Raw genomic sequence first — 24951 nt, 5'->3', positions numbered from 1 at the left:
GATATAGTTGCCTAGTGGAGATCAGAGAAATCGTATAAGTAGCAGAAAATAGCATTGTAAAAAGCAGTCTTTCATACTGAAAATCGTGCCAACATTTTTCCACAAATGTGTTTACATTTCTACTTCAGTGAACGATAATTGCTCCCTGAACCAGAATTGTTGAAAAATAGCTGGGCTTTTGTGGTGGTTTTTAATGTTAAACCGATCAATAAGCAATCTGGATAAACTTGGGTATCTTCATAAGGCAAAAAAGGGGTGTGTCTTCAACTAAGGGAATAAAGAAAAATCCATCTTACCCTGCATGCCAGTAGTAAAAATGATTCCCCATGCTGCATGAGTCACTTTTCCATCTTCACGATGAGTAAGGGTAGGAGCATTTTTTTTCCTTTTTTGCTTATCTCTTCTTCTTCTCCTCATAACACTTGTCCACATGTTAGGCTTGCTATACACTGACATACATGTCTGACATGTGAAACAATTTTATGGCCTTGATCTGGAATCGATGGATAACACAGGGTACTAAGTGGTTTTCGATCAGTATTTTCCCATCACATTTCAGTAAAAATGTGATTGAACATAGTTTGCAACTGTGACACTAGCACTGTACTGATCCCTACAGTACAAAGTTATGCAATTGTCATCTTTTTACACATTCTCTGCATATAGCATAGCTTGTTTTTCTTCTGTTACTAGAAAATTGTAAATATAGAATGGCAATAGGGCCTATCTGGTCGTCAAGTCTTGAAGACTTAGCTGTTTTTTGTTGTGTTTTTTTATTTTCTTATGTTGCTGCACCAGTAAAGTGTGACTTTCTTAGTGCCCTTTTCCACTAGCTGCGTTTTTGCCAGTGTTTGCTGATTATTAAGTGCACCCTGTTTAAAATAAGAATCTTGGGTGGCCTTTTCCACTGCTGCGTTTCAATATTTTTAAAAACGCAAACTCATGTCTGTGCGATTATGATGCGTTTAGCATTTCAATATCAAGTATAGGAATGCATGAAAAACGCATAAAAATGCGTTTGCGTTTTGTATTGATTTAACCACTAGTATCTCGTTTTAAAAATAAAGACACTTGCCAATCAGAAAAACGCAAACGCATAAACTCACATCAAAATTGGTTTCCACTACACGCAGATTGGATGCAGAATGGATGCAGAAAAACTGACTCCAATGAATGCCTATGGGAAAATCTGTATCAGAAAAATCGTGTTTAGTGGAAACAGGCCCATAGACATTTATTGGAGTCCGTTTTTTCTGCATCCATTCTGCATCCAATCTGCCTGTAGTGGAAACAGGCCCTTACAGATTTTTCAGTCAGCCAGCAGATGGAGCTGCAGTAAAAAGTTTTTGTATTATTTCACGATCCAGATGTGCTCCAGTGCTGAATAATTTCTCTTGTCTTGTGATGGAAGTTACTGTTACTCCTGGCTGATTTCAGATAAGACCCATGGAGTATTTGCGCCAGACTGCTGTAATGAGAATAACATGCATAAAGTCTCACACATGATGAGTAGAGCGTAATGCATTGCATGCAATATATTTTTAGGCACCTTATTCTCAATGCAGTTTAGTGAATATATCCCATTGTCTGTCTTCTACCGCACCTGTAGCTACAAATGTCCTTTCATTTCCAGGGGAAAAAGTTATTGTTCTTGATAGTTTTGACATAATACAATAACATTTGTAATGCGCTTTTCTCCCGTAGGACTTAGAGGAACTCCAGTGAAAATAATGTAATAAAAAAGTGCTTTATTTTTACAATCATTATATATAAATGATTTAGTCAGCGTTTGCCCATTGTAAAAGCTTTCCTCTCCCTGATTTACATTCTGACATTTAATACATGTTGACATTTTTACTGCTGGCAAGTGATGTAGCTGCTGCATGCTTTTTAGGCAGTTGGAAACAGCTGTAAACAGTTATTTCCCACAATGCAGCAAGGTTCACAGACAGGAAACTGCCAAGAGTACATACTCAGAATTTCTTTGTGGGAGGGGTTTCACCACAATATGAGCCATACAGAGCCCCCTGATGGTGTGTTTGTGAAAAGGAATAGATTTCTCATGTAAAAGGGGTATCAGCTACTGATTGGGATAAAGTTCAGTTCTTGGTCGGAGTTTCTCTTTAAAGCTTTTCAATTTGGACTTAAATGCTTCCAGAGATGGAGATTTCCTGATTGGGTGTGGAAGAGATTTCCAAAGTGTGGGGGCAGCATGACAGAAGGCTGTCTGTGAGCAAGCTATTAGATTTTTTTTTTATTATTTTATTTGAGTTTGTGTATTGGGGGGATCCTTTAGCTATCCAGGGCCCAGATTGTGCAAGGATTGGAATGCCAATAAACCAATCTTAAACAGATTTCTCCATTTTATTGGGAGCCAGTGGAGTGAGCGGAGGGGTTGTGTTATGTGGCAATGGCGGGGTTGGCTAGTTAACAGCCTTGGAGCTGCATTCTGTATTTACTGCAGGTTGGTGCAGGTCTTGGTTTGGAAGGCCTGTGTAGAGAACATTGCTATAGTCTAGCCTTGATGTAATGAAGGCGTGAACTAGGGTTGGAAGATCTGCTAGAGGTATTACATTTTGCAATGTTCCTTAGGTAAACAAAGGAATGTTTCACAACAGCTGAGATTTGATTCCTGAAGCTTATTCCACATCGGTCAGTACATCCAGGCTGCGCAAAAAAGTTGTTCATGCATACTGTCAGCATGGCCATCAGCCATTCAGCCATCTTTTATGCCTTTCAAGATGCAGCTGGAAAGCAACTAGTCACAGCAGAACTTGCTAGCCAATTTGTCCCAAGGCACCCCCTCTGTTTCATAGGACAATATATATTGATTAGCTAAGTAGTGTGCTTGAACTGCCATTTACAGCTCTGAGCTCCCAATTTGAATCCCAGCTAGGGGGCTTTGCATGCTCTCCCCATGTCTGTGTGGGTTTCTTCCAGGTAACCAGTTTCCTCTCACATCCCAAAAACATTAATTGGCTTCCCTTAAAATTGGCCCTAGACTGTGATAAGCATAGGACTATGTTAGGTATTAGATTGTGAACTTTTCTGAGGGAGCGTTAGTGGCAAGACTATGCTGTGTAAAGCACTATATATAGTTTACTTAAAATTCCATGCGTACAGCAGTATAAAGTGATGCAGCTTAATCCGGGCAAAGCAAAAAATCATCCAAGCACAGGAAACAACAATACTATCTGTCTAACTAATAACCCTCAGTAAAAACATAAATGGGCAGAACCAAAATTGTAAAACCAGTTTTTTTTTTCTGCACTGTCTGAGGAAGGGGACCAGATAGGCCCCGAAACAATTGTCACATTTCTGTGCTGATGAAGCAATAAAGTAGACTATTGCATCTTGAACTGGGTGTGCGAGCCTGGACCTACATTGTGAAAATTATAAACAGAATTGAGGGCAAGTGAAAAATAGAATACAGCATCAGAAATCTACAGAACAATGCAGTACGAAATCGAGGTCAGAATCTGGTCATAGAATAAAGCACAAAGGCCTCAATTCACTAATCATTACCACATTCAGTAATGCTGTAACAGGTGATTTTACCGATCACTTTCCTAAATCCCAATTCACTAAACCTATTACTGCACAAAAATTAGAATTGCCGACTAGTGAGGTAAATTACCGACTTGTGCAGTAAATGCCTCAGGAAGTGTCAAGAAATAGCAGTTATAGATTTCCGCATTCGTTAAATCGAGTAAGTGATCTATATTTTTTCCAGCTCTTACCAGCCGATAACTCACTCTTTCCATGCTCATTGGCCTCAATTCACTAAGATCATGCTAGAGATAATAAGGCAAGAGAAAACTTACCTCCACACGTGAGAGAGTTATCTTACCTCTTCATTCCTTAAGTTACCTCTCCTGTAGTTAATTTACCTCCTCTGTAGTTAATTTACCTCCTCTGTAGTTAATTTACCTCCTGTGTAGTTAATTTACCTCCTGTGTAGTTAATTTACCTCCTCTGTAGTTATTTTCACATGCAGCTAATTAACAGCCTGTCTTTAACTCTAGAGTTATTTTAAGGATTGGAGAGTTAATTTAAAGACAGAAGAGTTAAATTTAGGCTTGCCTGAGGTAAAATGTTTCCTGAATACTAAATGCCTTATCACCATGGTAACAACTCTAGAAGAGTTATTAAAGACAGGAGATAAGTTTAGTGAATTGAGGCCTTTGCCTGGTAAATTTGACAGACAGTCTTTAGGGAGAGCCATGCAGCCAATAGGGAGAGCCAAACAGCCCTGCTTCTCAAGCTGATTTGATCCGATATGGTGGAAGGCGGGTCTTCACTCTCTCAGAGCAGAGGAAGGTGACATTTTATTAGGCTTTTCTGAATCCCTTTAGATGTGAAAAATATGTATACTGGTGATTGCAGCACATCTCAAGGGATGTCAGAGATGCACTGGACAGAAAACACTGACTCATACGCACAGCTCCCTACGTCACTGCTGACATTCTACATGGCTGGTAAGTGTCACTTACTGTGAAGGGCTTAGTGAATTGAAGTATGTCTGTTCGGTAAATTACCGAACTTCTGCCTTATGTGGAAAATCTTAAGTGAATTTGGAAAAAAAAAGTGTAAAACACCAAATGCTGGATTTTACTGACTAAAATTATTTTGCCGACTTGTCCTTAGTGAATTGAGGCCTGTAATAGCCAGGAATAACAGTATCTGGTATCGCGACCAGGGCTGTCTCTACGGACGTGCAAATAGTGCAGTCGCCTGAGGCGCTGGACTGAGCAGCGGGGGGGGGGGGCGGCAGGGGGCATAGTGTAGTTAGAACTCGCCTCACTTGCGCGATGCGTCCGTCGCGCGTATGTGACCGCCTGTCATCACAGCAGGGGGCACTTACTAACGCGAACAGGAAGGAGAGGCTGCGGGGGATCGCGCGGGTGAGTTGTAACTATGCTATGCCTGCTACCCCCACTGCTGGAGACACCTACCTATCTAACCTATACTGGGGGCACCTACCCATCTAACCTATACTGGGGGCACCTACCCATCTAACCTATACTGGGGGCACCTACCCATCTAACCTATACTGGGGGCACCTACCCATCTAACCTATACTGGGGGCACCTACCTATCTAGCCTATACTGGGGCACCTACCAAACTAACCTATACTCGGGGCACCTACCTATCTAATTTTTACACCTTCGCCTAGGTGCAATTTAGCCTAGAAACTGCCCTGATCAGGACCAAGAGCTCAGGCACTGAGCAGCAAGCAGAGATTGTGTAGGTCTGGCAGAGTCTTTGTGGAAGGAGGGGTCTTTATAAAAGAACCACACAGCTGTTCTGCATAATTGCTGCAAGATGGCAGAGAGCTATTAGCTGGTGGGAAGCTGAAGTCCAACACATGCCACCTGCTGGTGAAACTATAACAGAACTATAGCGAGCCAGCTGCTGGTTGATAATAGAAGTCCAGAGCGGTCCAAGCATATGAGGTGCCACCAGTAGGTGAACCGGAGTTGCACGTCTCTTGAAATTTCCTTTCTGTGCAAATCTGACACGTAGCTATTCAAAATATGCACAGTCTGGATCTATTTTAGACTCCTTGGGTTTGTTCCTTAAACCAACATCATATAATTATACATGGAAACTGTTCTCCACATGTCAGTATTACTATACCAATACAAACTGCTGCTTTAAAGTGATTGGTTCTCCTCTAGAGTCTTGTAGAGACACAGTAAAATAGGCCTTACATTAAACAATAGCCCCACAAACCTTCTCTAGTCCAAAAAGATTCTGCTCTGACCACTGACTTTGGCCCAGTGCACACCGGGCGGTTTTTGGAGCGATCCGCCGGCCGCATCCGCCTCTAAAAACGCTTGTCTAATGTATTGAAATGGGATGGTGCACACCGGCGGTTTGCGGTTTTTGCCAAGCCGCAAACGCGCCTCCTGCTGCGCGTTTGCGGTTTTCGGAAGCGTTTCGTCCTCAATGTAAAGTATAGGAAAAACGCAAACCGCTCTGAAAAACGCTAGTTCAGAGCGGTTTGCCAGGCATTTTTGTTACAGTAGCTGTTCAGTAACAGCTTTTACTGTAACAATATGTGTAATCTGCTACACAAAAACGCACGCAAAACCGCTAGGTATGTTTAGAAAACCTCTCTAAACATACCTAGAATCGCTCTGAAATCAGCTCCCAAAACAGCTAGCATATTGCGGATCTGCTAGCGGTTTTGGTGTGCACTGGGCCTAAGTTGGAGGCAGTGCACTGACAGAGAAAACTGCAAGATGGTAGCGGACAGTCTGACACACAAAGGTACAAGCGTTAAACTCAGGGAGATGTTTTAGCTTACCATACTGGAGGTAGTTGTCAGGTTCACTTTAATCCACTGTTAGGACAGACTGGTGGGTTACATGAAATTCTTGAGCTACACTGTTTGTCTGGCAGAGACTGTCGAAGTCAGTGAACATGTAATTCCACTGCCATGACAGCAGAGAAGACAGAGCTGCAGGTGTAATTTTAAGGTCCATCAGCTATATGGCACCTGGAAATTATCCAGCCCTATTCAGTCTGTTAAAACTGATTTGTGCAGTTTGCCTTCAATTTTTTGGTGCCATCTTTTGTTACTGTGGCTTTTATACCAGCCTTTGACAGCTCTCTTAAAACCATCTTGACTATCCTGATTGCATTTATAGTGAAGCTCTGTGTAATGGTCAAATCACAGTAGTTTGCTCATTTTAATTGTTTTGCATAATGGTCTAGTGGTTCCCAATCCTGCCTTTCTTTGCTGGGGTCTGTAGCTATGTCCCATCATTGACTCTGGATGCCTGGAACACTTTTATTTGATTATTATGCTTCTGGGTTTATTCAGGGTGTATCTAGTGTTAGTAGCTTCAAGCTCACGTCCTTCTCAGCACGAAAGTGGAACCCTAACCAGAGTGACCCTATCCCACTTATTCTTAAAATAAAGAAAAAATAGATTTATCTTAGATAACTAAAGAGGCACCGTAACAACATATACTAGAATGTAATACATTAGTCAGAATTTCCAATTTTAGGTTAATTATCCCAGTTTCAGCTTCATAAACCCTTCCTTTATCTCTCTAATGCAGTTTATTGGTATGTAACCGCTGCCCGCCCAGTGATGATTGGCCTAGGTTATGATGTTTCACAGCAATTTGCCCCAGGGCTTCCTGGGAGTTTTCCTAGAAGAGAAGTTTCATATTCTTTCATTTTTAGCATTTTACAACTGAAAAGGTACCCACAAGTTGGTGAAAAAGTACTATCAAAATTATCCAGAGTATTTTCTTGCTTGCTGGTGGATTAAACGGCATTTTATGACAAGCTGTGAAAATATCACCTAGGAGAATACTCGGGAGAAAAAGTGATTTGTATATGGGCACTGGTTTTTCTACTCACTCTAGAATACAAAACAAACATGCATTCCACAGTTATGCATCCGCCAGCAGTAAAGATGTTGCCTCCTGAGATAAATTTAAGTTTGGAGATTATGGTGAGGAAAGATTTTACAATGGGTAAATATGGATAAGTTCTAAAGTAATGTAAAAAAAAATAGGCAAATGTATTTATATTCAGAAAGTGTCCTCTTTAAATCTGGTGGATATGTGCTAGGTGTGTCCTCTTCACTGAAATGATTGGAAACTTAGAGTGGCATGATAGTGCCTGTCCATGTCTTTGGGGGCTGATGAGGAAAAGTGCCCCAGACCAGTGGCGTAACTACAGTTCATGGGACCTTCCAGTAAAACTTTGATTGGACCCCTCAATGTTTACATCCCTTCCCTTGCCTCTCTTGGTGCCCTTAACAGCCTTGGGGCCCATCTCACAAGGGTCATAAAACAAGTGTGGCCATCATGATCTTCACACCCATAACAAGTGTAGCCACAAAAACACCTGATCTTAAAGAGGAACTTCAGCTTAAACACACACACTGTCATTAAGTTACATTAGTTATGTTAATTAAAATAGTTAGGTAATATAATCTCTTACCCACCTGGTTTTAAAAGAACAGGCAAATGTTTTTTGGTGGAAAGGAGGTTATAGGGAGTATGAGACACAGTTCCAACTGTCCTGAAAGCCCATTATGCTTTGCACAGCATCAGGGGAAAAATGCCCTGGCAGATTTCTTTGATGGGATGGAGCTTAGCTTCTGTGCAGCTAAAAATTAGGCTTGGGTAAGAAAAACAAAGTTCTGATGCTGTGAAACTGGCAAAGAATCACCAAGCCTTTTTAGTGCTGCTGAGTAGATTTTTAGTGTGGAGGTTCACTTTAAGTATAGTCTACTGTACCGGAGAGAAGGTAGATTAGTAGTTTGTTGCCCTCCACAAGGCCCCCATGCGATCACAGGGGCTGCTCTTATCTAGTTACGCCCCTGCCCCAGTCCTGCCTAATGCCTGTGGGAAGAATATGCATATTTTTCCTTTAAAAGGTGATTTACACAAGAGGGAACAGGGATTTGGTTCTTATGCTTACAGGTTGGAATTCAAAGTATAACTTTTTCAAGTCTGCACTGAAGAGACATTTGCTATAATCTGTAACCCCTTTTCAGCTTGTCACAGTGACGTTTCATACATATTTATAAGTGTAAAGGTGGTAATCAGCCTGATCCTCAGAAAAGCTCCATTAATCCTGCAGAAATAGCAGCATTTTCCAGATTGCCATATTTATAAGTGATGATCAGCTGAAAAGATTGCCACTTTCCAGCATGTTCCTCACACATTACACATTAGGGCTTCTTGAGTGGCAGTCACGTTGATCGCCACTTTATACATCACCAGACTGCTTTCCACTTTTATATTGGCAAACACCATAGGCTTCAATAACAAAATACTGGTGTTTTTCCCATTGCAAAAAAGAAGTTACATATTTGCTTTTTTGAGTTGCTTCATGAGAAAGAAACATAGAAATTGAGACCCTTTAGGGCCCATTCACACTTGCAAAACAAACGATTTTGCTAGCGTTTTGCTCTGGTGATTTTTTTTGCGAATAATGCCAAAAATCACCATTCACACTTGGGCGATTTTCCGCGATCGTGATTAGTGTTTCTGTAGCACTAAACGTGATCGTCGGAAAATCGTCTGAAATTTTTTGGAGCGATTAACGCAAATCGCCCAAGTGAGAACAGGCACATAGGTTTCTATTGTACTAGTGCTTTCAAAAGCGCTAGCGCTTCAGCGTTTTGCCGAAATCGCCAGCAAAACGCTCAGGTGTGAACGAGGCCTTAGGCTGGTTTTACATCTATTTTTTGTGTTGCGGTGGGGATACGATGGCCCTTCCACATCCCATGACAAACCTATGACCATGCGGTTGAGTGCGCCAACAGGGTCATATGCATAGCGCCGCCCCCATGCTGTGCAGGAAGTAACTCACTGCGCTCCGTCCTTTACACTGCGTGTGTCGCCCATAGACTACCATTGCCCAAAGCACCATGCGGTAAGCTCAGTGCTTGTGTTAATGTGCTTTTGACATTGCATCGGACCTGAAACTTCTGGTGCACCGCAAGTATGCATGAAAGTCTCCATAGACTTTTATTGCTCTTGCGGCAAAATAGGGTAACAGAATGCAAGTTTTTTAGCATATCCCTTCCCTTACCCTAATTGAACTGTGTACCCCATACGCCATAGTCACCTTGATGGATCTTAAATTAGGAGCACATGATAGCCATAGAGCTTGTAGCATTTGAAGCTAAGTTAAGCAACGATCAGTGCTGGCTTGACTTCTCCACTTTCAGCAACCACCGGCTATATCCAAGGAACCCCTCACATTGCTTTGAATCATGCACTGAAAACATACTCCGTACATCTCACTATACTGAAGGGCGTGTCTGTGGTTGTAACAGCTGTGCTTCCCGTTCATCGGCTGCAAAGGCAGTAGGGATGGTTCAATGAGATGCACATATTTTCAGCATGCTTGAAAGTTATATGCAGCTTGTCAAATGCACTTCCTGCCACACCCGACCATTTTTAGAAGGGTGAGTGATGGGAGCCCCATGCCCCCTCCCAGAAGTCACTGTGAGAAGCAGTGCGATATGAAGACATGGTGGCCTGTTTCTAGGTGACTCACATGAAAGCCTCGTGTGATATCATTGGTTGAACTGTAACCCTTTTTAATCCTATGTCAAATTAAGTCCGACATTGACATTTTCCTCCACAGGACCAATTAGACGTAGTCAAACACAGGAAAACAGGTCTTTAGATGGCGTTGCTGATGGATAAACTTTGACACATTGATTGCCGCCAGCCTCCTTCCCGCCACTGCACCATGTAATATTAATATTGTGTGTGCATTTGGGCTGATTAGTGGGGGCGCCACTGACAGATCTTTGTTCCTCTCCAGCACCACACAGCTCTGCGTAATAATGACATTAGGTTGCCCCACGTGCAGGAGGACAGAGCTACAGCGTGCGCTTGTGCTGCCAGTGATGCCGGGTCACTTTCTTGCTCTAGTGCGAGGAGGTACAGACACCTTACATATATATTTAAGAGCTTATCAATAACTTTCTTCTTTAATTCAGTAAAACCTTGTTATAGTAAATGCTGATATAGTAAACTACTTTTCCTGTTCCCTTGGAGTTTACCATAAAGGGATTCTACTGTATTGTTCTTGCTGTTGTATTTATGACATGATAAATCTACTAAATGTAAAATTTGGTCTACATACGGGATGAGGCTGTAGTGGCGCTATACTGTTTCCTGGCTAGGGATAAAAGCTACTTAGGCTGACCAATATACACGAGTGTCTGACATTATTTCATTAAACACTTGCATTGTTTCTGCCTCATGAACTGTATTGATTTTGCTTAGACTGAATTTCCTTTTGCCTGTCTTCATTTAACAGGAAGATATTCCTTACAGAAGTCTGTCATTTTCATGGGAAAACTGCACTTGAGATACTAAAACTAGGTTCTGTGTGTCAGCTTTCAAAATATTCAGCAACAGGGTTGCTACAACTCTCCTAAATAATGCTCATAAAATGAGTTTTATGGCTTGTGAGGCCTCGCAGATGTACTTTATAAGATTGTAAGGATTTCTTTATTGCAATGTCACTTGTACTTTGTCACATATCCTTTATTTACACACATACACAAATTACTGTGGTGGCCAAAGCTCCAGCTGTTTTTCTTTTTTATTGGGCAGTGCAGAGTGTGTTTGTTGATTGGCCAGACATATGTGTATGCCAGTGGAGCAGCTTACATTTTTAAAAAGGCACCTGTTTAAAAGGGAGCAAAATAGTGATATAATAGGGGTACATTTACAGATATACATCTACATTGATATTTTACTTTGACCTAACTTCTCCCTACTCTCACACAGAAATGCTGAACCCTCCGCTGGTGATGCCCAACCCTTAACCTTCACACACCTCCCCTCCCAGTGGTGCCTAACCTTACCACCCCCCCTTCCTCGGGGTGCCTAACCATAACCCCCCCCCTCCTTTGTGGGGCTTAATCGTAACCCTGCCTCGTGTTGCCTAACCTTAATCCCTTCTCGTGGTGTCTAAACTTAACACCCTCTCATGGTGTCTACCCTTAACCCCCCCCGCACCCCCCCCCTCCTGGTACCTAACCTTAACCCTCCCTCATGGTGCCTAATCTTAAACACACACACACACACACACACACACACACACACGGTGCTTAACCCTGCCCCCCTCCCCTCAAAGCTAACCTTAACTCCGTCACACCTACAACTGTGCCCACTATAAGTTTAACCCCACCTCATGGGGCTTAACTTGAACACCCCTCATGAATCCTAACCTTAACCCCCCCCCCCCCCCACCCCCCATCATGGTGCCTAACCCTAATTCTCCCCTCAACCAAACTAACCTTAACTCCTAGCACCTAAATCTGTGCCCACTATAATAGCAGGTAGCCTTTTAAACAAATCGTGACTTAACCCTTTTTAACTGCTCCTAGATGAGCAAGGTAGTGCTCACATTTAGTCCACAGTATTCTATAAATGAAGGTTGAAAATAACGGTATGTGTGCACCAGCAATAGCCGGAGCACGAATTAAGGAAATAAAGACGGTGGGGTAATTGAGGAATAGAGTTATAGTAGGGGAATTTATGAAAAGTTAGGCAAGGGAACCGTTACTGCAGGGGGGGTGCCTCATTCTGCTTCACCCTGCTCTCAAATTTCTCTGCGCCTTCTTCACGTGTGCATATTTTTTTTTTTAGTTTTACAGTCACTGGGGACTATTTTATCAAAACCAATACAAAAAAATTCAAACAGGTTGAATAGTGGATCAAATGCCTTGATCATGTATTCTGATTAGTAACCCAGAAAATTTGCTCCAGTTTTGCTCACATTTTTTTTCTGCAAAGGTGTTAATAGAAATTGTCCATTGTCTGTGGATCAGCCAGGTATGGCAGCGCTTTCTGTCTTACTCATAGTACCCTTTCTGACCTATATGATGCCTCATGCAAGGCAACCTGTCAGCCCACCTCCACTAACACATACTCTATGTAGAAGAGGAAAGACAAGCGGAATGCACCGCACTGCATGACCTCAGCCTAGGACTATACTACAAGGAATGCTGGCTTGCTGGAATACACTACAAAGGATCCCGGGATGCTAGATTACCTTACAGGGGCAATATACTTTGCTGTGCCCTGCAGATTGCCTGAAATAGAATTTCATTATTACAGAAGGTGCGGTATTGCATCCTGTACACTAGAGGGTGCCGTAGACTCTTGCCTGGGCAGCCTGTGCTCAGAAATAACCCTGCTTGCACATGTGCTGTAGCCATTAGGAGTCAATTCTGACAAGCTACTGTAATATTTAAAAGTTGTATAGATAACTGTTATTAAATAGTGCAGGCACCTCCTAAAACAGTCCTTAGCCATATACAGGGTATCACTCTCCAAAAAGCAATAAAAACAGATAAACTCTCCAAACGTATGTTTATAAATGTTAAAACTTCAGTTCAATACCATACTAAAAGGGCGGATTCAGACGATTTAGAAACGTTTGATAAAATATTTAAAGGCATTAAAATATTTGTCCATAAATTTCGTATTGCATTTTGATGTTAGAAATGGCCATGGGAAAAATTAGATATGCTGTGCTAGCTGTAATTCCTTTTAACTATTTTCCTATTGCACAGTTATGTGACCCAGCGCAGTGCTGAAAACAACACGATACATTTATTGCTTGTACATTTCCCTTGCAGCACTATTCTGTACTCCTCTTTGTCCTTCCTCTGTCACTCACTGACTGCTGTCTCTGAACATAGAGAACAAACTTTACTACAGACTCCTGACAGGGCTCTATGAATGTGAATGCGAGCAGGACTCATTTCTGTAGCAGCCAGTCATCAGTGACTAATGCATTCCCTTTTCATCCTCTCCTAACAATTCCCTTTGTGAACTGTGGCAAGGATAGCTCAGCAACACTTGGGCAGTGTGGCAGCCAGATCTCCTGAGATGGGTTCAAATGCTCTGCAGCCAAGTGCTGTCTTTAGGCTTGCAAATTATGTGATCATTTAATGTGCAGGGAAAAAAAAGCAGCGTGTTTCATTAGAATTAGGCCGTAGTGCTCCAGCATCCTATTACGTTGTATAAGGGCTCATTTACACTGCAGTACGTATGCACAAAACCAGTATTGAGAGACTATTAGAGACTTTCATGTGACCATGTGGATAGCACGATATGGGAGCTGTGTAATGACTGACAGTGCAGCACATAGTGTAAAAGAATCCTCAATGTTGTCATACAATTTAACTATCACTTTGCCCATTATTTGTTGCGGTGAAAGACATCCATGGTTATAATTAGTAGATAATGCCCAATAGTATTGATCCAGGGATTTTATCTGATTGCCATATGGTAGGCTGGGATTTTTTTTCCCTATTGGGGCTAATTGGACCATTGCCTTGTAAGGATTTTTCACCTTCCTCTGGATCAACAGGGATATGTGAGGGAGCAGGCTGGAGTTGTAATTTGTACTGGTTGAACTCGATGGACATATGTCTTTTTACAACCCAAATAACTATGTAACTATACTGGTTATTGATTTCTGAAAAGGGAAAAAAAAAACTATTTTTTTTTATAGTATTCAAATGATAGTTAAACGTCCAGAGTCCCTTGAAAAATTGTACCCCCTATCCAAAATACAACTCTGTAAAGAAGTGAATGGGATGTTTCATAACGACTTATACCTTTTTTTTTTTTTTTTTTTTTTTTTTTTTTTTTTTTTTTTTTGCTTATGCTAAGCCATTACATTACTTTTAAATAGAAACCTACAATTAATAAATACACATTTGGGCCAGTGCTGACTAATTCACCACCGCTCAACCCTCTCTTCCACTGTTTTCTATCATGCAGTGTAGTGTGCAGGCTTCCTTCTATTCTTACTATTCTATTCTTAGTATTCTTCTATTCTTATGTCTCCGGACATCCTAGCTCCTTTATAGTATTTCTAGGTGGGTAATCAATGAGGCCCTCTATCACAGTAATGAGCAAATAAAGGTAATTAAGGACTGGGAGGAGCAATTTTCATAGATTTGAAATGTGCTCATCAGTATGCATTGACTTTACGCCCAGGGTTCCCTGTGATGAGGAGGGTTTGCTCCAGTTTCCTTTGCAAAGAAAACTGGTGCAGAAGTGAAGCAGTTGCCCAGAGCAACAAGGCTGGGCCAGTCATTCATTCATTATCTGAAACCTGTTTCCTTGATGTGGACAATGGTTCTACATTCGCAGTGTATATAGCTAGATCTGTAGTGTTAGACATGCATGGTATATTGGTATTGTTGCTTCTGATATTGACATTTGATTGCATTTTATTTTTCTTTCCATGCAGCTACTGTAGAATGCTACAATCCCAGAACAAATGAATGGAATTACGTTGCAAAAATGAATGAGCCCCACTATGGCCATGCTGGGACTGTATTTGGTGGACTTATGTACATTTCAGGTAACTATACACAACTTTTTTTTTTTTTTTTTTATAAAACCTTGTTTTTGCCTCTGTGGTTTGTCATGTTCTTGTGCTTGCCAGAATAGTGATACTGACCCTCAGGTCTTGACGACCAGTGTTGCAGCTTCACCTTCTCCCAAAACAAGGGTGTGGTTTTAGTGGCTTTTAAAGCTGTTGCACACAAACTGCTTACATCAGTACAGTTAACTGCAGCCGCTCCTATTTATTTGCAGAAAGCTTGCCCCCACCTGCAATCCTCCAGCAGGGGCAGTTGTTCCACGCATGTACATCTGACTTAGCAACAGTCTCCTTGTAGACATGACAAGCTACATATTTTTACTGAACAGTAACGGCACCATGCATCGACTGAAGCAGAAGGCGCTCATTCCTGGTTATTGGGCAACTGAACAGCATGGTAAATATGCCATATTGCCGTCGATCTGAAAGAGCCCTTTGTGAGCTTTTCTAACACCAGCAAATACCGAGTGCAGAGCTGAATGATCCAAGCCAAACTGTACACCTCCTCTGTGCTCTGTTGGGCATGCCTAATTGTGAAAGAATAAATGAAATAGAATAGCATAACGCAGGTCTCTGTAGTTACTATTTTTAAAGAGAATCTGTACTCTAAAATTCTTACAATAAAAAGCATACCATTCTATTCATTATGTTCTCCTGGGCCCCTCTGCTGCTTCTGCCACTCTATGCTGCAAACCTGGCTTGTAATTGCCAGTTTTAAGCAGTGTTTACAAACAAACTAACCAGCTTGTAATAGGCTCACATAAGCAGAGTGTGTGAGTTATACAGAGCCTGCAGGGGGCCTGGAGAGGGTGTGTATAGCTTCTATCCAATCACAAGCAGCCCTGCACATTCCAGTCTGACTGCCTCAGCCCGGCAGAGCCAACAGAGGAGAGAAGATTAGATCATATAACAGAGATAATACAGCCACTGTGCAAGTAGGAAAGGCTGCAGTAAGCAAGACCACATTAGAACAGGCATAGGAACTTATAGGATAGAAGAGAGAAGGATGAACATTTTGTTACAGAGTCTCTTTAAAGTCTTGATGTGTGTGTACACATGTGCAAAGACTGCCGGGACTAGATCTTGCCATTCAATTGGCTGTGGGAGTGACTTAGGCTAGGTTGCTTTTCTACAATATAGAAACAGAGACAAGAATGTGGATAGAGTTGATCACATTGGGTGGCCCTGTATATAGGAGTGTATAAATTGCCATAAAGGCTGCTGTGGAGCCTAGTAGCAGATTGAAGAGTTGTGTGTCCAAAACTTGTCTTGAGACTAGGACAAGCTAGACAGCATTAAAAATCTTTTAGCACTGAAAGCATATTGTATTTCAGCTGTATATTTAGCGTCTTGACAGACATCCAGCCTTTCTAGTAGGTAGAATAACTCGGTTTAAATATTAAGATATTTATAGAACACCATTTTTGATAGAAAAAAAAGGAAATTGACAAAAGTCTTCATCATTAACTCACAAGCGAGATTTAATCCATAGATCTTCCATTCGTGTTTCACCTGAAACAATCCGACGTTTGCTCATTTTGCTTATCAATACGCTCTGAACAAACCGCATTTAAGTGGTCCTTGTTTGTGTCTTGCTGAGAGGCTCATCACAGGAAGAATATTCATTTCACAATGAAGAAGTCAATAGACCACAGCTGCAGCTGTACTGCTCTCTTCATAGTGGCCTAATCGCAGCAAGATAGATGGCCTTCCTGTGATCAGCACTCCCTTCCTGCATATGCGTGAAGAGGATTTCTGTTCTGCATTTAGTGTACGCCACATATTCTCATGGTAATTGTTCCTTCCCTGAAAAACCAGACACGCGCTGAATGACTTCCTTTATGCAGGGATGCAGTTGCTGAAAAGAGGATTTACTTTTCCTTTTATTTCTACGGACGTTCTGGGCTTTACTCGCTTGTACATTTTAGAATCCACCACTGAGACCACGGCAGAATTGGCTTTACACAAAGCTCCATGTTGTAAAGAAATATTTAAAGCACACCTCAAGGTAGAAAATGTTTGTAAACGGACACTGCTGTATAACTGTTGATTCCCAAATGTCCTTTCAGGGTGCTAACAGATGCAATTATGGAATCGCCGCGATCACCAGCGATTTTAAAAGTGCTAGGGTAATGCAAGTGGATGGAGCGGAGCCCACAGAAATGATTTGCTGAAATCCAAATTGTGGGCCCTATGCGATTTATTGGAGCAATTTCGTAGAGGGCAGTGAGGGCCCAAAATCGCTTTCTTCTAAATTGATCCACAATCGCTTGGTTTTAACTACTTATGTCATCCACGGCTGTATCTCTACGTCCGGGGGGGACTTCAGATCCTGCCCAGGGGTGTAGATATGCGTCTGCCGCCACGATCGCCTGCCATATGCGCTTGTGGGTGCTCCCGCATACGTTCTCATCCCTTTAGTACACTTCACTGAATGGGACACAACTCCTGTTCACCGATCCAAGTGCCTGTGACCAATGATGTGAAAATGAAAATAAAGATATACACACATTACTTCCTGTTGGCATACTGCACAGGAAGACAAAGTGTGTGTGTGTGTGTGTGTGTGTGTGTGTGGGGGGGGGGGGGGGGGGGGGGGGCATCTGGTGGCCAAATAGTAAAAATACATCATAATACTTCACAATTAATAAAAATACATACAATATCCCATAAATTAACCCCTTACCTCCCCTCGCATAGTTACTAAAATAAATAAAAAAAGACATTTTTAAAAATGCACAAATAGTTACCTTAGGTACTCAACTTTTTTTTCTTAAAGGGAACCTTAACAGAGAAGGATATGGATGTTTCCTTTTAACCCCCTTGGCGGTATGAAAAATCCCGCCAGGGGGCAGCGCAGCAATGTTTTTTTTTTTGTTTTTTTTTTTTTAAATCATGTAGCGAGCCCAGGGCTCGCTACATGATAGCCGCTGCTGAGCGGCATCCCCCCGCCCGCTTCGATCGCCTTCGGCGATCTCCGATCAGGAAATCCCGTTCATAGAACGGGATTTCCTGGAGGGCTTCCCCCGTCGCCATGGCGACGGGGCGGGATGACGTCACTGACGTCGGGACGTCATTGGGAGTCCCGGGCCACCCCTCGGCGCTGCCTGGCACTGATTGGCCAGGCAGCTCTGGGGGGGGGGGGGGGCGCGCGCCGCAGCAGATAGCGGCGATCGGGCGGGGGCCGGCGGCGATCAGAGTGCTGGCGCAGCTAGCAAAGTGCTAGCTGCGTCCAGCAAAAAAAAAATTTATGAAAATCGGCCCAGCAGGGCCTGAGCGGCACCCTCCGGCGGCTTACCCCGTGTCCAGCACGGGGTTACCGCTAAGGAGGTTAAACAATACCAGTTGCTGGTCAGTCCTGTTGATCTCTTTGGCTGCAGTAAAGAATAAATCCCACACCTGAAACAAGCATGCAGATAATCCACTCTGACTTCAGTCAGAGCAACTGATCTGCAGGCTTGTTCAGGGGCTGTGGCTAAAAGTATTAGAGACACAGGATCAGCAGGAGAGTTAGGCAACTGGTATTATTTTAAAAGGAAAAATCTATATCCTTCTCAGTGCAGGTTCCCTTTTAATATGCATGTCATTAGGGTATATTACTGATATTTTTGCAAATATGGGCTTGTAATTAGAGACGGACGCAAAACTTAAACACATCTTTATTTCCAAATAAAATATTGTCGCCATACATTGTATTTGGGACATATTTGAAAAGTTTTAATAACCGGGACAAATTGGCAAAAGAAAATGAGTGGGTTTTATCCATCGTAGAATGTTTTATTTTAAAACTGAGAAATAACGCATTGTTTCCATTTTCAGTTATTATCCCCATTAAAATGCATTTAGAATAAAATTCTTCGCAAAATATACCACCCACAGAAAGCCTAATTGGTAGCGAAAAACAAGATATAGATTGTTGTGATAAGCTGAAAAGTGAAAATTGCACTGGTCCATAAGTGGGAAAAAAAACCTCAGTAGTAAAGTGGTTACGTTGCAAAATCACGGTGTTTTGAGTGATTTGCAATCGCAAGTGGGTGCCTGGCCTCATGTAGTTCTGCCACACTCCGAACCCTTGCCTGTTTGTCCACGGAGCTTTCACAAACGTAAACCTGTACTTGGTAGAGGCTTTTAGGTTAGCATCTTGGAGCCCTACTGTCCCTCATCCTCCTGTACAAGAAACAACAAGAGCATGGATATTTACAGGGTGCACTCACAGCTTTCTGGACAACAAAAGGGGCAAAAAAAACTTGTAGGCTTTGCTTTTGTTTCATGAAATCAGGGGGCCCTAAGCACTCAGAAAATTACATGGAGTCTAGAGCCTAGCAATCACCTTCAATTTTGATTGGCCAATTTTACCACTTACGTGTAGTATGAGGGCCAGCAGATTTTGAATACTATGAGCAGATTGTGTATTTATATACTACACTGAGAAGGTAAAATTGATCAGTGAGTGGCCAATAAAAGTTAAAGATGTGTGCTAGGCTTAAAGAGAATCTGTATTGTTAAAATCGCTCAAAAGTAAACATACCAGTGCGTTAGGGGACATCTCCTATTACCCTCTGTCACAATTTCGCTGCTCCTCGCCGCAATAAAAGTGGTTAAAAACAGTTTTTAAAAGTTTGTTTGTAAACAAACAAAATGGCCACCAAAACAGGAAGTAGGTTAATGTACAGTATGTCCACACATAGAAAATACATCCATACACAAGCAGGCTGTATACAGCCTTCCTTTTGAATCTCAAGAGATCATTTGTGTGTTTCTTTCCCCCATGCACTGAAGTTTCAGGCTGTTCTTTTCTTCCTGCAAACAGCTTTGCCCTTGTTTGTAATTCCTCAGTATGTGAAAGCCCAGCCAGCTCAGAGGACGATTTATCCAGCTTGTAAAAGATAAGAGAGAGAGGAGAGAAGCTGCTCTAATCCTAAATAACATACAGGCAGTGTGCATAAAGGGGAGTTCATAGCAGAACCACAACACTGAAGAACTTGGCAGCCTTCCAGACACAGGCCGACAAGTCTGACAGGGGAAAGATACATTGATTTATTACAGAGACTGTGTTAGTAGAAAGTGCTGCAGTTAGCCAGAACACATTAGAATAGCTTTTGGAACTTGTAGGATGATAAAAAACAGGATGCAATTTTTGTTACGGAGTCTCTTTAACAAAGACACACCTTGTGATCAGGGCTGTGGAGTCAGAGTAAGGCCTCTTGCACACTGCAAGTGATTCCGATTCAGATTCCGCTTTTTAATCAGTTTTTACATCCGATTCAGATTCCGATTTACAGTTTGCTCCCTGCACACTGCAAATCGGAATCTGAATCGGATGTGAAAACTGATTAAAAAGCGGAATCTGAATCGGAATTGCGTGCAGTGTGCAAGAGGCCTTAGAGTCGAGGAGTCGTAGTCGATGCAATTTTGGGTACCTGGAGTCGGAGTTCGAGTTGGAGTCGATGATTTCATAAACTGAGTCGGATGATTTTGTACAAAATCTACAGCCCTGGTAAGTATTAGACTAAGGAGTCGGAGTCTGAGCCATTTTGGGTACCCGGAGTTGGAGTTGGAGTCGGAGTTGTTGGTTACATAAACTGAGGAGTCGGAGTTGGAAAATGTTTGTACCGACTCCACAGCCCTGCTTGTGATACCTGCACTTAAAGGACAACTGAAATGAGTTATATGGAGACTGACATATTTATTTCCTTTTAAGCAATACTAGTTGCCTGGATATGCAAGCAACTGGTACATCCGAACAGCGGAAAGGATAATCGGCTTTAGCTTCCCTTTCCTCCAGGATCTTTATGCTAACAGGTGCAGAAAGAGAGCGACCAAGATTACCTCTGATCCCTCTTGCCCTGCTTACTCCATCTTTCAATGCTTGCCTTCAGGAGTAAGATTCCGGTCAATCGCAAGTACTTAGGCATAGGAACAGCTTTTTCCCTCAGGGGGTAGCGATGCTTAATACAGAACCATGCTAGATCTAAGCTTGCAGCAGATCAGTTGTTTCTGACATTATCAGGTCTTACAAGATTAGCTGCATGCTTGTTTCTGATGTTGTTCAGACACCACTGCAGCAAAAGATCTGCGGGGCTGCCAGGCAACTAGTAATGCTTAAAAGGAAATGCATATGGCAGCCTCCATATACTTCTCATTTCAGTTGTCCTATAAAGGACAATCCCATTTTCATTTTAAAAAGTACAAGGTGAGTACTGCACAAATCTTTTTGCAATTTGCTGTTATTGAACACTTCACATCGAGAGGTTGTTTTCACCTTCTGGACCCAAGTCTTGATGTTTTACCCATGTTCTTATTTTTTAGCAATAACTTTTATTGCTATTTATGACACATACCAGAATAGACATTTTTTTTCCTAGACTAGACTTTCTTTAGGTGCTATTTTTTTTTCTGTCAAGAATTTTTATTTTCAATGCACTTCAAGTTCCTTATACAAGATAACAGTCCTAGAGGTTTTGAGCACTTTCCTTACTGTACCCAAGATTAATTGAGCATATTGGCCGAAGTTGTTATTTAATACTTGTTTCATCATAGCACTACTTCTCCTTCTCCATGCATGTACTGCATGAATCAATGGTTACTGAGCAGTCAGTAGTCAGAAGTACATTTACAGTATTATATCACTGTCTGGCCAAGCTCACTGCTTCATGTGTGTGTTAGGTATTGTTTTTGTCCCAAGTTGGCTTTTTAGGCTACAAATCTAGAATGTTTAAAAGAAAAAAAAAGAGGTCTCCTTTTAATAATGTCTGTAATGTCTTCTTTTAGGGGGAATTACCCATGACACTTTCCAAAAGGAACTAATGTGTTTTGACCCAAATACTGACAAATGGACTCAGAAGGCTCCTATGACAACGGTCCGCGGTCTGCATTGCATGTGCACTGTAGGAGACAAACTTTACGTCATTGGTGGGAATCATTTCAGAGGAACTAGTGACTACGATGATGTCCTAAGCTGTGAGTACTACTCCCCGTCTTTGGACCAGTGGACTCCAATTGCTGCAATGTTACGTGGACAAAGTGATGTTGGAGTAGCAGTTTTCGAGAACAAAATCTATGTTGTCGGAGGATATTCTTGGAACAATAGGTGTATGGTTGAAATTGTCCAGAAGTACGATCCTGAGAAAGATGAATGGCACAAAGTGTTTGATCTCCCGGAATCCCTTGGGGGTATCCGGGCATGTACTCTAACAGTTTTTCCACCAGAGGACAACAGCAATTCACCATCTCGGGAATCCCCTCTTTCAGCACCTTGAGGACTGATATTGTAATACCTTTGCACTGCAAATAAAATGGAATATTTTTTTTTTGTTCCATTTTCTCAAAATCAAAAGAGCTTGGCCAACCGGAATTGGCAGATTCTCTTCTGTAATGAATTTTGTACTATTCATTTGGCTTAGGTTATTTATCAAAAAATTGTTTATTTAAGAAGGCCAAATGTTCTGTATTTCACTTGACACCCCTAGGTACGATGGGATTCCTTGGTTTATGAACTTAAAAATCATCAGAGGTTGGTTGTAATAAGCCTCTGACCCTTGATGTTTGGGTATTCTTTTTTTCTAGCTTAAAATTGACTATAAATTATCTAGTACAAGAAATATTACCTTCGGCAAATTAATTTAAGCACTTTGTTAAGTGTCCTTCAAAAGGGCCAGTAGTAACTTTGAAAGGGATCGCTTAACACCAAACGTGTCCCTCTCCAGACATTTGCAAATGGCTTCTTTTTTGGCAAGTGGCTACATTTTCATTTATGGCAAGGCTTGATCTAGTTACTTTCAATAGATGTAGTCTTCTACATACTCAGTTTTTCAGTTTTTCTGCCTCTGCAACATGACTTGAAGCCATTGGGGCAATATAGCGGGGAAAAATATGGACTAAAAGATCTAGGCTTTGTTATTATGCACAAAAGGGGGCCTCAGTAAACCTGGGATTCCCTTTTTGTTGTATTCTCTTCCTGCGTACATTTTCTAGTTTTTGCTTGAAGTCAAAGCTGTAGTTTACAAATTGCATCTGTTGTTGAAAACCCGGAGTAGCAGCCCAGCTGCTGTTGTGTTACTTATTGAAGGGCTTCAGTTGGCAAACAGGAAGTTTTCCACCGTTCACAGTGGCACAGCGGCAAAGACAAAAATAACTTTAATATGAGAAGTATCCACATTGTGGTGATGGAGAGGATGCATACAAACGCTAATCTGAAATGCTAGCAATGTAATTACCATTCACCAAATGTTGCAAAAAAAAAGCCTTAAGTTAAAATGGACAACGGACCAGTATGTTTATAAGGCCTAAGCCTCCATTTTTGTGCTATGAACTTTATGAACTAGGCCTATTTTACACTCTACACTGAAAAACTGATGCGGTTTAACTTTCCATAGCAGTGCATTGTGATATAGCTTTCAGTTAAAACCCGTATAGTGTGTCTCAAGGGTCCTTTTACACTTAATCAGTTGCTCTCCATTATAACTGAAAGACAACTGATTTTCAAAGTAATGTCTATGTTTTCCTATGGCAAAGTTAACACTATATACTTTTTTAACTGAAAGCTTTTTTTACAATGCACTGCTATGGAGAAACCCAAAAAAACAAAAAAAGCATACTAATGCATTAAGTGTAAAATGGCCGGAAGGTGGTAGTCGAGCAATTGTTTGGTAACATTTTGTGACTCCAGTCATTTAATGTTTTGACCTGTGGATTTTTGTTTTTTAGCTGTGGCACACCATGCCGATAACGGTTTTTATGGCGGTTCGCTATGTTTGCAATGCGTTACTAACATAAAGCACAGGGAAGCATCCTAGCTGGACCTTTTCCATCAGCACAATGTTCATAAGTTTGATAATATAATTAGCACTTAAAGTTGTTTTTCTCTTTCGTTTTGTTTTTCTAAAAGTGGCTATTAACGATAAAATCCCGCAGACAATAGTTTCCGATCACTATAGTAATCGGTCGCGTCCCTTAACTTTTTTTTTTTTTTTTTTTTTTTTTAATCCATCCCATCAAATTGGTTTATGGGTTTTTTTGCCCATTATTGGGCATGACCAATCTTTTCTGATCAATTATTGAAGCAGTCTCAAATGATTGTCCATGAGATTGTATCATTAATGGCCGCATTAAGTTAACAAGTTCATAGTCTAGCTGCAGCCACTGACCCTCCATCTACCTGCTGCGTCTCCATTTTCATTTTTTTTTATTGTTTATTTTAGCTTAACTGTTTACAGAAGACATTTTGGGAAGTAGAGACTAGGGCCTCTTCTCCTTTGAGAGGCGTGTCTCTATAGAAGTTGTTTGTGCTTTCACAAACTTTCCCCGCAATGCTAAAGTTGTTTTTGGGTTTGTTTGTTTTGTTTGTTTGGTTTTTTTGTTTTCATTTTTTTTATGCAAAAGTACCTCTAAAGAGACACCAAAACAACTTGACTGGATATTTTGAAGGGCATATTAAGCAAAATACAAACTTCGGTTTGCTTAAAGGGAACCTTAACTGAGAGGGATATGGATGTTTCCTTTTAAACAATACCAGTTGCTTGTCAGTCCAGCTGATCTCACTTGCTGCAGTAGTGAATGACACACCTGCAACAAGCATGCAGCTAATCCAGTCTGACTTAAGTCAGAGCACCTTATCCGCATGCTTGTTGAGGGGCTGTGGCTAAAAGTATTAGAGACACAGGATCAGCAGCAGAGTCAGGCAACTGGTATTATTTTAAAAGGAAAAATCCACATCCCTCTGTTTAGGTTCCCTTTAAGGAAAAATGTTGCTGAAGACATAGTGATGGATGTTAAAGAGAGTCTGACGCTATAAAAAATACCTCTTTTTACTGGCCAGTCCTCTTCAGCAATAAGATCATAGCTGATACTCCACATCCCCGCAGCAGAACGAGGTATTTATACCCTCAAAATCCTGTGGCAAAATTCCATGACTTTCCAGGCCGTGGATTTTGCTGTCTGGGGGAGGCAGAGCTTTGCGCTGTAGCTCTGCCTCCAGTCCAGTCAATCTCTGCTGATCTCCGCCTCTCCCCGCCCCTTTCAGTGAAAGAAAACTGAGA

The 24951-nt window shown here is 41.6% G+C and overlaps 1 protein-coding gene across 6 annotated transcripts in view; it reads left to right on the top strand.

Moving 5' to 3' along the window:
- Positions 1-23893, top strand: part of LOC137529038 (kelch-like protein 13) — a 192014-nt gene extending 168121 nt beyond the window's left edge. For all 6 annotated transcript variants that reach the window (XM_068250925.1, XM_068250924.1, XM_068250923.1 and 3 more), the window contains 2 exons: positions 14780-14893; positions 21686-23893. In XM_068250925.1, coding sequence (XP_068107026.1) covers positions 14780-14893; positions 21686-22173 — 602 coding nt within the window. In that variant the 3' untranslated portion in view covers positions 22174-23893. The remainder of the gene's footprint in view (positions 1-14779; positions 14894-21685) is intronic.
- The last annotated feature ends 1058 nt before the right edge of the window (positions 23894-24951 follow it).

Source organism: Hyperolius riggenbachi, chromosome 8 (assembly GCF_040937935.1).
Source record: "Hyperolius riggenbachi isolate aHypRig1 chromosome 8, aHypRig1.pri, whole genome shotgun sequence".
NCBI classification, from domain to species: domain Eukaryota; kingdom Metazoa; phylum Chordata; class Amphibia; order Anura; family Hyperoliidae; genus Hyperolius; species Hyperolius riggenbachi.
Note: the sequence above shows the minus strand (reverse complement) of the source record. Positions and strands in the feature narration are given on the sequence as shown.